This window comes from Sinocyclocheilus grahami, unplaced genomic scaffold (assembly GCF_001515645.1).
Source record: "Sinocyclocheilus grahami isolate Dianchi unplaced genomic scaffold, SAMN03320097.WGS_v1.1 scaffold973.1, whole genome shotgun sequence".
Lineage (NCBI taxonomy): Eukaryota > Metazoa > Chordata > Actinopteri > Cypriniformes > Cyprinidae > Sinocyclocheilus > Sinocyclocheilus grahami.
Genome location: NW_015506152.1, coordinates 120,262 through 134,430, shown reverse-complemented (window position 1 = coordinate 134,430; position 14,169 = coordinate 120,262). Strand labels below are relative to the sequence as shown.

The 14,169-nt window shown below is 38.8% G+C and overlaps 2 protein-coding genes across 2 annotated transcripts; both read left to right on the top strand.

Annotated features, from left to right (window-relative positions):
- Positions 1 to 1,402: 1,402 nt before the first annotated feature.
- Positions 1,403 to 9,909, top strand: LOC107565000 (bone morphogenetic protein 4-like). The gene is made up of 4 exons (XM_016250184.1): positions 1,403 to 1,628; positions 4,550 to 4,672; positions 6,106 to 6,461; positions 8,715 to 9,909. The coding sequence occupies exons 3-4, from the start codon at positions 6,113 to 6,115 to the stop codon at positions 9,566 to 9,568; spliced, it is 1,203 nt and encodes a 400-aa protein (XP_016105670.1). The 5' UTR covers positions 1,403 to 1,628; positions 4,550 to 4,672; positions 6,106 to 6,112; the 3' UTR covers positions 9,569 to 9,909.
- An 864-nt stretch (positions 9,910 to 10,773) lies between these two features.
- Positions 10,774 to 12,794, top strand: LOC107565007 (bone morphogenetic protein 4-like). The gene is made up of 3 exons (XM_016250191.1): positions 10,774 to 10,790; positions 10,854 to 10,944; positions 11,383 to 12,794. Exons 1-3 carry the CDS (start codon positions 10,774 to 10,776, stop codon positions 12,283 to 12,285), a joined length of 1,011 nt encoding a protein of 336 aa, XP_016105677.1. The 3' UTR covers positions 12,286 to 12,794.
- Positions 12,795 to 14,169: the final 1,375 nt, after the last annotated feature.

The following is a 14,169-nucleotide window of genomic DNA, read 5'->3' as shown; positions in this document are numbered from 1 at the left end:
GTACTTAAGTACCAAAAGTTAATTTTCTTTTTTATGTCAATGCACAAAAAACAAAAAATGTTTATTGTTGTACGTAATACTTGCAATACTTCTGAAGCAACTTAGAATACATTACACCTACTGAATACACTGACTAGCTTGTAGTATTCTTTGGAATAAAGAGCTTTTAGAATGTTAAAAACCTATGGGGGAAAAAATTAACACCCCTACCCACCCCCACAAAAGCAGGATGGTAGTGATCTCACACAGCTCTGACAGTGTGTGCACACATCTATGTGTAGCCATTCATCCACATTTGAACAGAGTGGACAGTGAAATCCTGTAAATACAGAGTGATAAGAAAGAAAGAAAAATCAAACCTGCTTAAAAACACAGCAACACAACTGTAGATGTACAACTTTACAGCAGCAACACTGCTTTAACAAAAAAGCAAAACAGCAAGACTTATTTGAAATCAAAACAAAAATTATAAAATGCTGTCTAATCGCTCTCGCTGTACTTTGATGTCACACACAGAACAGTCTGTGCAGTGCTGCTTCAAGTCCAACACCTATTGTGTTTTATTAGGAGATGCACAACAGTTCTTCTGTGGCTTTATAGGTAATATTTTCACTTACACAATTTAGCAAAATCAGACAATATTGTGTCTAATATATACCACAATATTAACTTCCTATTATTGAATTGTTGTAAATAAATATCACATTTGCAACTGGTCAATGTTCAAAAAATGTGGAGAAATCTCTTCATGTAGCCCTACAAGAGTGATTACTGATAAACTGTCTGAAAAAAAAAAGAAAGTCACGTTTTAGAGAAGAAAGAAATCAGCCACTGACTTTCAAAGCTGCTACAGAGTAACGACTTTCTACTTCGAGGACCTTCATAGAAATGTAGTGGAGTGAAAAGTACAATATTTGTCTTTCAAATGTAGTGAAGTTAAAGTCATAAGTTCCCAGAAAAAAATAATACTCAAGTAAAGTACCGATACACAAAAAGTGTACTTAAGTACAATACTCAAGTAAATGTACTTAGTTACTGTCCGCCTCTGAGAGTAGCTCAGTTTTATTTTAACCTTATTACTTGGTTTATTCTTCTGTGACTCAAATAAACATCTTTTCCTTCTCTATGCAAGTGTGGTCAACTCATGTGATGACATCCCTGGAAGAAGGGAAAAAAATAAATAAGATTGCATGTGCTTGCCAGCGCGCTGATTACACACTCCAGAAGAGACCGCGGTCTCCATGCACAGTGTGGTGTTGCAGTGCATGCATGTAACTTAAAGAAGGAAATAGATCTTGTGTGTTTGCGTTCTCTGGGGTTTATCAGAGGTGCTGGGTGAAGAGCGGTGGGTTGAGAGAGTAGGGGAGGAGGCAGGGCGGTCGCATAAAAACTGCCTGGAGAACTGGATGCGGGATCAGTCGGCGATGTTCTCCGTGCTCGGCTATTCTTGGTTGGAGCTACAGAGATCCGCGTTCGCATTGGACTCAGTTGGTTTCTTCTACGTGATGCGGAACTAATGATCAAAACATTCGCTTCGGGCTTGGACTTTTGTTACGTGAGGTGAACTTCTTCAAAACTCAGTTTGACCGTCTTCTCATCCAGGAATACCGTGCGCATCTCTACCAATGGTAAGTTGGCATGTCACCATGCACGGTGCTTCGATATGGTCTTAGCATGAATTGATTTATGCCGTATCTGAGGCCCAATGACACTCGTTTTGGCCATTTTGCGCGTCTTTTACGCCCTGTGTTCTCTGAAGGCGACGCTCCCATTATATTCCACAAAGCTGTCTTCACGTCTCCAGACGCAAATATTCAACAAAGCTGTGCACACCGAATACTGGAGCGTTCTGCTTTGTCAAATTGTATTGGGAATTTTACACCGGATTTAATATTTTAGTCTATGCTTACCGAATAGATTCAATGTTTTAATGTTTTTTTGCAAGTTTAGAACCACCAACGCATTGCTCAGGCACCTGACCGCGCACTCACAGGAGGAGTGGATGAGAGCTTCCACATCTGCTCCAAATGTACCAGTAGGCATTTCATTCAGACATAACTGACATTCTGTTTTAATTCTGTTTTAATGTGGTGGCTAATACCACGTCTGTACACTCTAAAAAATGCTGGGTTAAATACAACCCAGTGCTGGGTAAAATAGGGACAAACCCAGCAATTGGGTTGTATTTAACCCAGCATTTTTTAGAGTGTACATTTTTATTTGGAGTAGCCTACGTGGCCTAAATCATGACGGTGGTATATTTTGTTTGGATAGTACCGAGCAACGCATAAGATTCACTTTTATATCGAGTTTTTGGAATCTACAACAAAATTCTACATTTTGCGTGTTCCGAATCTCTGGTTTCTGCGTAGAACGTAAACTGGTTTCAAATCCAATTCTAACGCATTCCTAACTCTATACACTGGCTTATGCAGTGTTTACGGTGTTGGCATTAAAAACAATAGCTGTGTCCTTCATTTGATTTGATAAGTTACGTGAAACCGGTCTCCAGTGTGCAACTGAGCTAGTATATTTGACCTCCACGAATGTTTTGAAGACTCGTACTTTGTCTGAAATGAGTTGTAGTGAAGAGTGATGGCACTCAGTCAAGCATAAGAACACGTCTGAAAGGTTTTATGAGGTACATTATGACATAAAGAGACACAACCCATGAGTCACTTGGCAGGGATGTTTATCTTTAGTTCAAGAAAGCCAAAAAAAAACAAACAGAAGAAACAAGATATCGCCTAAATATCTTTTCATACCACATAGCCTACGTATTAAAAAGTAAACGCTGTTGCAAAAGCTGTCGTCAAATAGTCCACTGATGATTACAGATCAACAAATGTTGTCTAGACTAGAGCAGAGGTTTTGAACCTTTTTCAGGCCAAGAAAATGGTTCTTGATTAATGTAATAGTGTGCTTATATTACTATAATACTGTATTTGCATGCTTTGGTATGATATTCAAAACCATTACAAAATCATTGCTTTTGATAGACGGAGGTACAATGACACATTTAGATGAAAACTTTACTTGCATTCTTATCTTGAACTTAATATTCTCATTCACGTAAATGCATATTTCTGTTGTTTTGTTGTTGTTTTCCATGCAAATTCGTTTGAGATCAAACAATAACTTGGAGGACCCTGGTCTAGAGATTGTGTCAGTGCAATACAGATTCTACATCGTGCATATCCATGAACTTTAGTGAGTGCACTGCAGGCTATAGGCTACTTTCCTTAAGCTGTCTCTCATTTTCCAAATGGACAGAATGCTGCTTGGATCTCCAGATTTGATTTCTGAATTAAACTTGTCAGAGGTTAGATCTTAACATTGGCTGTTACTGTGGTAACTTACTCCCCCATACACATCTGAAGAACCACGTGCATAACCTAATCTCATTAAGCAGGGTTAGAGCACTGTGAGATTTAAACGACTCTGCCAAATTAAAGGAAGCAAGCTGCACTATAAAACCCACTCTGCACAAAAGCACATGCACTGCACTCCGTCTTCAAACAGGGATTCTGTAAATATTTAGGGCAGTATCTGTAGGCTTTTAAACAAGTGTAGGTGGTCTGAAGAAACCAATTGTTTGTGCTTTGTTACATGTTTTCTGGCATGGCTGATTAAAGTCTTTTAGTAACACTAATTTTTATGGTTTGCTCTCGACCTAACAAACTGTTTGAATAGCTGCGCTAGCTGCACTGTCGTTCAAACAGCAGATTTTATTAATCTAAAAACCACTGGCCTTCTGTTAAGAATCTAACACTGTGCTTCGGTAGATCAGTCAAGAATCACACCGCAAGCCACGCTAGTGTAACAACTGTGAAGACGGAGAGAGAGAAATAACTCTCATGACCACACACACACACGTGTTCTTGTTAAAATGCATCATTCCTGTTGTAATGGTTGGACTTGGTCCAGTGGAACTAAGTCCAAGAAATGACCAAATGCATGCGTTGCTACGCTCAACTATTGAGTTCAGCTGTGGATTCAGTGATGACCTAAGACCTTTCACAAAGCACTTGTGATTGTTATTAGTGCAGTTACTCTGTTCTCAAATGAATCGTTGAAAATCTCATTTGTGGAGTTGCATGGTGGTTGCAATGAAGATATCTCTTTAAATCCATTCTGCTTTTGGCACAAATTAGGTAGCTACATATTTGGGTTCTAACAAATCACGGTGTTGGACCAGGATGGTGCCGCTTGTATGGCCAATCTGGGTTGGGGGATTTTTAAAGACTCTTTAGGAAGGCTTTTTAAAAGACCGTCAATAAAAGAGGCAGTCTGAGATCCCTTTGTTGACAAACGAACCTCTATTCGTATGTAAATGGAATTGCCATCTTTTCAGGTGTTCACACCTGGCCGTCTTGTGCAACACGTTATCAGTGCTCAATTACAAGCAGCATTTTAGTTGCTTTAAGATGTCAGTCTGGCCCAAACTTGCATTTTGGTTTTAGTGAAATCATGCCATGCTTATTCTGAAATGTTTGCTGTAATCGGATTACTTGAAATATTAATTGGCAAATACACCCTTGTATTTCAGGAAAGGAATCTCACCGCAGTTCTCAAACAGCCTTCCAGGACCACGTAACATTCACTTGAGGAGCTCGTCCTGTATCAGCTCTCGACAAACATGGACTGTTTTCCCATGCTTTATTTTCTGTCGGTAAGTGGACCACGCCTATCCAGTCCTAATCGTGTGACAGGGTTGTTACATATTTGGAGCAAATTAAAAGGCTTAGTCATTCTTTACAAAAACAGTGGTCAATAAGGAGTTTTGCGTTCAGCTTTTTTATGTTGCGGTGCAAGCACTTGAAAATTGTAGGTTGCTGTCCTTGTTTGACATCGGTTTTGACTAACAAACTGTAGTTTGCTTCGGCCCTTAAAGGGATAGTTATCCTCAAAAATGAAAATTATATCATCATTTACTCACCCTAATGTCATTCCAAACCATTACAAAATGCCTTTTGTGGAACACAGAAGAAGATATTTTGGAAAATATGTCCATAACACTCTTAAAACTAAAGGTTCTCTTTGGCATCTGTGGTTGCATGGAGAACATCTATGGAAGCTTTCCATTGCACAAATATTTTTCTTTATAGTGGAAAAATAAATTAAAATATTAAAATGTTCTTCACACTAAGAAAACAAATGTTTTATAAAGGTTTTTTGGGGACCCAAAAATATAAGTCAGTGGAGTCCAAAGGAAGTCACACAGGGTTGAAATGACATGAGAGTGCGTAAATGATGACATTTAATTAGATTTATTTATTTTTGGCAAATGACCCCCAAAACTACTAACCTTTGTTCATTATGCCGTTATATACAGATTTTTAATTTTTATAGCAGTTATCTGGAATAAATAAGGTCTAAAACATACTCTACGCAAACCCAAACACTTCAACACTGTTAGTATATAAAGCAAACAAAGATTATTGGAGAACATTTTACAAGAAAATCTGTCTTTCTACATCAAAGTGTAACAGCATGCTAATTCTTTGTAATTAGTTGTGAAAGTAATGGCATTTACTAGAGTGAAAATTGTTACTCAACCAAATTTTGTTTTCGGTTCTCTCTTTTCTTTAAGTTTAATGTGTTACTTGCCACTTCTTTGTAATTATCTGTGAAATTCGTAAGCAATTTCAGAGTGAAATCCTGAAATATATTTTTCCAGTATAGCTACGTAAGCTCAATGTTGTGTCTTGTTGCAATTTGAAACATGTCAGAAGCATTTCTTGTACTTTTAGTTCAACTACTCTCTTGGTGGAGCGACACTTTAAAGGGAATGTTGCTGGGAATGTTAGTAGAAGTAAAAATAATAACTTGAATAATAACGCATATAGTCTAATGACGCAGACATTTGAAGGATGCCTTGTCGCCCCCTTGAGTACGGAGGTCTGTAACAGGACCACATACTTGCAAATCATTGACCAAGCATTCTGCCTTCGAGAACTTGCGTAAAGTATGTTTCTGACCTAAATGTCAATGACATTTTAACGGTATCCAGTTTAATTATTGAAAGCAAGGTGACAATGGGGAGTCAAACATCTTTCATTGAAGTCTTGCTTTTCTCTTCTGCTTCCCGAAATTGCCCACCAGAGACATCATGATTCCTGGTAATCGAATGCTGATGGTCATTTTATTATGCCAAGTCCTACTGGGAGAGAGCAGCAATGCTAGTCTAATACCCGAGGAAGGGAAGAAGAAAGCGTCGGCTCAGCACCTGGGTCAGAGTCATGAACTGCTGCGGGACTTTGAAGCCACGCTGCTGCACATGTTTGGGCTGCAGAAGCGACCGCGACCCAGCTACTCGGCTGTGGTGCCCCAATATCTGCTGGACCTGTATCGCCTGCAGTCAGGGGAGGCCGAAGATGCCGGAGCCCACGACGCGAGCTTCGATTATCCCGAAAGGTCCACGAGTCGCGCAAACACTGTGAGAGGATTCCATCATGAAGGTAAGACAGCGGAGACGGTGGCACTTGACAAATGCAGACTCAACCCAACATTTAAAAAGTCTCTGCACCACCACACTTTGTCATGTGCATCCTGTCGAGGGACTTTTCTCAGCATGCAATTATTTTTAATGCTACTCTACAGATTTCTAAATAAAATCCTGTTGCCAGCAATGCGGTCTCTTAGGCGGACAGAATTCCCAGAAGGCTTCAGAAAAATACACATTAAGTATCAAGATGATAGAAGGCCATCAGCATAGTTAAACAGTTTATTCTTGTTATTTTACTTTTCTTTTTACCTGCATACAAATGAGTAAGAGTTGAGAGATTCAGCTACATTGAAAAATGGACAAGGAATAAGTGGAGTGGATACCACTGAAAATAAGAGTGCATTGCTAGAGTCACCAGACATAAACATGTTGGTCAATATGACAAATATGATTTTTTTGGGCTGTTTACAACTTAATTTAACTGTAAACAAAAGCTAAATCAGCTCTTTGATACATGTTATTATTTGGATCAATACTAAATGAATAAATATATGAATTATTAAATGATTAAATTAAATACTAAATGATTTGAGAACAATCTTATAGATTCTGGTAAGAGGAAATATCCACTACAATGCTAAAAACAATTCACCTAGAGACAAGACAAACATGGCAGCAATATTATTACAATATTGATATCTGTATTAAGTTACTTGACGTCCTCTCTCATGCAACTCTGTGAGTCTTCTATCAGTTTCTTATTCTTCTGAATGATGCTTTCAGTGGAGACTCCCGAGTTTATAGCCATCTGTTCAATAAAGTAATTTTAAAGTCAAAATGAGAGAAAGAGAGTGATATGAGAGATATAAAAGTTGGAGATGTAGGAAACTAGTTACCTGGATGAGAGATCCGTAATACAGTTTTATTCTAGACAGCAATTCTGATTTGACTGCCATGACTGACCAATCAAAACCAAGTAGGAGCCGTGTAATATGGAAAGAGTGAAATAACAGGAATTGATATGAAATGTTTTCCAATATTGGTAATATTGCTTGAAAATCTGTAGGTTGAGCATCAGTGCATTAGCATGTATTACTTTGCATCTCTACAATGTATTGAATTACATTGTAATTAATGCTAGGTATCATTATAGTAGATAATTGTGTTCATAGTATTCATGTTGGTTACACTTTATTTTAAGGCGTCCTTGTTACAATGTAATTATACATTTAAGTACTGAGTAATATTAAAAAAACGACATGTACTTACGGTATGGTTAGGGATAGGGTTTGGCTTAGGGTTACTTGCATGTAATTATGCACAATTAAGTGTTATTATAATAGTAAGTACATGTAACATGTGTAACAAGGAGACATTAAAATAAAGTGTTACCTTCATGTAACACTTCAAAAACCTAAAATGACTGTGTCATTTATTCAAAGAGCATTTTACTCAAATAAACGAAAATCATGGATTCTGGTTTAAACCATGTTTGTTCAGTTCAGTTTTCTTTGAACAATCCTCAGAAAATTAAAATAGACAATTTTGTTTAAATAGTATTTTAGTGTTGATGTGCAGATCATATAATGACTAGATTTACTGACTGCAAGAAATTGTGGGTTTTTTATCATTTTCTGCTGGTGTTTTTGTGTGTGACATCACAATTTTTATAGTAAGTAAACTAAAACTAGAAAATTATAGCTATAGCATATTATAACTAATTTAGTTTTTGTTTATATTAAATTGGTGCTGTCAAACGATTAATCGCATACAAAATAAAAGTTTTTGTTTGCATAATACTTGTGTGTGTTCTGTGTATATTTATTATGTATATATAAATACACACATACAGTATATATTTTTGAAAATATTTACACGTATTTACATGTCTATGTTAATATTCATATAATTTAGATTATAAATAAATATATTTAATATATAAACATAACCTATTTTTCTGAAATGTATACATGCATTTGTGTGTATTTATATATACATAATAAATATGCACAGTGCACACACATATTAAACTTTTATTTTGGATGCGATTAATCGTTTGACAGCACTATATTAAATCTAAATGTAAGGTTTGAACCAAACCATAAATATAATTTGAGAAAACTGATACATTAGAGTATTTTTTGATCCAAAGTATCACAGTTAGGATGCCTAATAAGAATTTGCTACTGTATCATTTCAAAAACTGGGTCATAATAGTGTACCTTCTACCAGTTTCTTGAGCTGTCCTCTGATTTTCCTCCTCTAGAGCACATGGAAGAGCTGCAGTCAGACGGCTCACCGGAGACTCCTCTGCGCTTCGTCTTCAATCTCAGCAGCGTCCCAGAGGAAGAACTCATTTCTACCGCAGAGCTTCGTATCTACAGGCAACAGACAGATGATGCAATCTCAGATCCCCAACCCACGGGAGACGACGGTCTCCACCGGATAAACATATACGAGGTGCTGAAGCCCCCGCGGGCCGGGCAGCTCATCACGCAGCTGCTGGACACTCGACTGGTGCGCCACAACACGACCCGATGGGAGAGCTTCGACGTGAGTCTCGCTGTGCTGCGCTGGACCCGCGACAAGAGCTCCAATCATGGCCTGGCCGTGGAGGTGGTGCCCCTGAACCCAACCTCGCTTCACCAGGGACTCCACGTACGCGTAAGTCGCTCCTTGCATCCGCTTCCGGAAGAAGACTGGAACCAGCTTCGCCCGCTGCTGGTCACGTTCGGGCACGACGGCAAAAGTCACCCGCTGACGCGGCGAGCGAAGCGCAGCCCAAAGCAAAGAGGTCGCAAGCGCAACCGAAACTGTCGGCGGCACGCGCTTTATGTGGACTTCAGCGACGTGGGCTGGAACGACTGGATCGTGGCGCCGCCCGGATATCAGGCGTACTACTGTCACGGGGAGTGTCCGTTCCCTTTGGCCGATCACTTGAACTCCACCAATCACGCTATTGTGCAGACGCTAGTGAACTCGGTAAACACCAACATTCCCAAGGCCTGCTGCGTTCCCACCGAGCTCAGTGCAATCTCCATGCTCTACCTGGACGAGACGGACAGGGTGGTGCTGAAAAACTATCAGGAGATGGTGGTGGAGGGATGTGGCTGCCGCTGACCGGGCCACAGATACACCCTGGACACTTATTTATAACGTCCGTGTTGAGATGTGTGTTTCTTGTCTCCTCGATCATATATTTTGACAAAAAAGTATATATAAATATATATTTATATCAACATAATTAAAAAATAAAAGCGTCCTTATTTTAATTATAATTCAGCTGTACAGCTTTTCATAATGTATATCAGACTGTACAAGGGTTTTTCTATGAGCTAGAAGAATTAGCCACTAAAAAGTTGATTTACTGGTAAGTATTTATTTCTTTAATACAATATACATTCACCAAATGCGTAGCCAAGCGACCCCCTCAGAAAGCATCGTTTGTGTACTTCAAATAGAGCACTGTGTGAAATGCTAGGAAAACTGATTTTCTTGCTATATCAGACGAAGAGATCAGATGTGTATTGATGTGCATCAGCATGTGATTTACATGTTCCCAAAATAACTTTGTCGTTAAATAAATTGTGAAAGATTCCAACAACAACGTGAGATTAATAAAAGGCAGTGTGACGCTCTGTTTAAAGAACAAAATCATGATATACAGTTCTGTAGTGCAGTTGTGTGTGTGTGGGTATACAGTTCTAAAACCTTATGTATTAATATCAGTTTGCTCATTTTCAAACATATTTTGTGAATTATTAACTGCCTAATGCTGATTTTGCATATTAGCTGCAAGCTACTTTTCCACCTAATCCCAGTTTATTTTAAAGCCTCTACTGTATGTATGTCCAAAAATAGCACACTTTTAAAATGAAGAAGGAATCATGTTTATTACATATTATACATGCCATTTGGCATCAATGACCTAATGAAAAAGAAAAACATTTTCTTGTACAGATCAATGTCCAAATATGTAAACAAAGACCTATTTTAGCACATTTGCAGAGAGAGTGTTCTAAAACGTTTCATTTTGGTAATTAATACGGCAATTAATCACTTAGAATCAAGTAACAATGCAATCAAAGAAAAACATGTGAAATGCCATAAAGCCTGTCAAGAACATGTCTGGGTGATATACAGTAGGCTAATACCCCCTGTACATCCCACTTCTCATTATTTTAATGCAAAAAAAATATAAAAAGTTATTTTACATTACAGAAATCATTAACTAATCAGAATTATAACTGAGAAAAATATATATATATATATTTTTTTTTTGCACGCATTTTATATCTACACATTTCATTTTGGGGTGAAAGTACATGACGCAGGCCGGAGAGTGAATGCATGATCATACCTCAAAGAAACTGATTTTATAATTGTTACCCGTCGGGTCCAGCAGACGCAGCTTCACAGCAGTCCTCATCCAGGTGCGCACAATAGCGGCTAGACTGCGCGACTCTGGCGACACGGCGCTGCGCGACAAATCAAAGGTGAGACGATGTGCAGACAGAGCATCAGCAGACTGAATATATTTATTATGTATATATAAATACACACATACAGTATATATTTTTGAAAATATTTACACGTATTTACATGTCTATGTTAATATTCATATAATTTAGATTATAAATAAATATATTTAATATATAAACATAACCTATTTTTCTGAAATGTATACATGCATTTGTGTGTATTTATATATACATAATAAATATGCACAGTGCACACACATATTAAACTTTTATTTTGGATGCGATTAATCGTTTGACAGCACTATATTAAATCTAAATGTAAGGTTTGAACCAAACCATAAATATAATTTGAGAAAACTGATACATTAGAGTATTTTTTGATCCAAAGTATCACAGTTAGGATGCCTAATAAGAATTTGCTACTGTATCATTTCAAAAACTGGGTCATAATAGTGTACCTTCTACCAGTTTCTTGAGCTGTCCTCTGATTTTCCTCCTCTAGAGCACATGGAAGAGCTGCAGTCAGACGGCTCACCGGAGACTCCTCTGCGCTTCGTCTTCAATCTCAGCAGTGTCCCAGAGGAAGAACTCATTTCTACCGCAGAGCTTCGTATCTACAGGCAACAGACAGATGATGCAATCTCAGATCCCCAACCCACGGGAGACGACGGTCTCCACCGGATAAACATATACGAGGTGCTGAAGCCCCCGCGGGCCGGGCAGCTCATCACGCAGCTGCTGGACACTCGACTGGTGCGCCACAACACGACCCGATGGGAGAGCTTCGACGTGAGTCTCGCTGTGCTGCGCTGGACCCGCGACAAGAGCTCCAATCATGGCCTGGCCGTGGAGGTGGTGCCCCTGAACCCAACCTCACGTCACCAGGGACGCCATGTACGCGTAAGTCGCTCCTTGCATCCGCTTCCGGATGAAGACTGGAACCAGCTTCGCCCGCTGCTGGTCACGTTCGGGCACGACGGCAAAAGTCACCCGCTGACGCGGCGAGCGAAGCGCAGCCCAAAGCAAAGAGGTCGCAAGCGCAACCGAAACTGTCGGCGGCACGCGCTTTATGTGGACTTCAGCGACGTGGGCTGGAACGACTGGATCGTGGCGCCGCCCGGATATCAGGCGTACTACTGTCACGGGGAGTGTCCGTTCCCTTTGGCCGATCACCTGAACTCCACCAATCACGCTATTGTGCAGACGCTAGTGAACTCGGTAAACACCAACATTCCCAAGGCCTGCTGCGTTCCCACCGAGCTCAGTGCAATCTCCATGCTCTACCTGGACGAGACGGACAGGGTGGTGCTGAAAAACTATCAGGAGATGGTGGTGGAGGGATGTGGCTGCCGCTGACCGGGCCACAGATACACCCTGGACACTTATTTATAACGTCCGTGTTGAGATGTGTGTTTCTTGTCTCCTCGATCATATATTTTGACAAAAAAGTATATATAAATATATATTTATATCAACATAATTAAAAAATAAAAGCGTCCTTATTTTAATTATAATTCAGCTGTACAGCTTTTCATAATGTATATCAGACTGTACAAGGGTTTTTCTATGAGCTAGAAGAATTAGCCACTAAAAAGTTGATTTACTGGTAAGTATTTATTTCTTTAATACAATATACATTCACCAAATGCGTAGCCAAGCGACCCCCTCAGAAAGCATCGTTTGTGTACTTAAAATAGAGCACTGTGTGAAATGCTAGGAAAACTGATTTTCTTGCTATATCAGACGAAGAGATCAGATGTGTATTGATGTGCATCAGCATGTGATTTACATGTTCCCAAAATAACTTTGTCGTTAAATAAATTGTGAAAGATTCCAACAACAACGTGAGATTAATAAAAGGCAGTGTGACGCTCTGTTTAAAGAACAAAATCATGATATACAGTTCTGTAGTGCAGTTGTGTGTGTGTGGGTATACAGTTCTAAAACCTTATGTATTAATATCAGTTTGCTCATTTTCAAACATATTTTGTGAATTATTAACTGCCTAATGCTGATTTTGCATATTAGCTGCAAGCTACTTTTCCACCTAATCCCAGTTTATTTTAAAGCCTCTACTGTATGTATGTCCAAAAATAGCACACTTTTAAAATGAAGAAGGAATCATGTTTATTACATATTATACATGCCATTTGGCATCAATGACCTAATGAAAAAGAAAAACATTTTCTTGTACAGATCAATGTCCAAATATGTAAACAAAGACCTATTTTAGCACATTTGCAGAGAGAGTGTTCTAAAACGTTTCATTTTGGTAATTAATACGGCAATTAATCACTTAGAATCAAGTAACAATGCAATCAAAGAAAAACATGTGAAATGCCATAAAGCCTGTCAAGAACATGTCTGGGTGATATACAGTAGGCTAATACCCCCTGTACATCCCACTTCTCATTATTTTAATGCAAAAAAAATATAAAAAGTTATTTTACATTACAGAAATCATTAACTAATCAGAATTATAACTGAGAAAAATATATATATATATATTTTTTTTTTGCACGCATTTTATATCTACACATTTCATTTTGGGGTGAAAGTACATGACGCAGGCCGGAGAGTGAATGCATGATCATACCTCAAAGAAACTGATTTTATAATTGTTACCCGTCGGGTCCAGCAGACGCAGCTTCACAGCAGTCCTCATCCAGGTGCGCACAATAGCGGCTAGACTGCGCGACTCTGGCGACACGGCGCTGCGCGACAAATCAAAGGTGAGACGATGTGCAGACAGAGCATCAGCAGACTGAATACAGACGCCTGGCAGGCTCTAAATCTCTCATTTACTGCCCTATTCCACGATCACACCAACGGAAGCCCTTTGAACTGTCGATAAGCGTCGTTTGGCATCACTGGTCCATCATCTTTCACTCTTTTGTTAAATGCTTTTCGGGTTTAAGGCTTAAATTGATCAAATCCTCTGGTGCTACTACCTACAGCTTGCGCGAATATAGACACTTGTTAAAAATATTGTGAAGGATTTCTGTCAAAACTTGGATTCAGTCATAATGGGGTCCAATAAGAATCTCAAAGAAAGACTAAATACTAAGTGAAATGCCTTTTAATTCTTATTTGATTAGTTCGGGAGGATATAATCGTTATGCTAGACATTTCCATTAGGGAAAACGCACACATACATAATAGACAGACAGATAGATAGACAGATAGATAGATAGACAGATCATTTATTTAATTTGAATTAAATTTATATTTCTATTTTTG

What these genes read in the sequence shown, in the direction of transcription:
- LOC107565000 (XM_016250184.1), top strand. Translation starts at nt 6,113, where the DNA reads ATGATTCCTGGTAATCGAATGCTGATGGTCATTTTATTATGCCAAGTC. An exon ending in GAGAGGATTCCATCATGAAG is followed by an intron (nt 6,462 to 8,714) that starts GTAAGACAGCGG and finishes TTCCTCCTCTAG; the next exon opens with AGCACATGGAAGAGCTGCAG.
- LOC107565007 (XM_016250191.1), top strand. An exon ending in CGCTGCGCGACAAATCAAAG is followed by an intron (nt 10,945 to 11,382) that starts GTGAGACGATGT and finishes GGGTCATAATAG; the next exon opens with TGTACCTTCTACCAGTTTCT.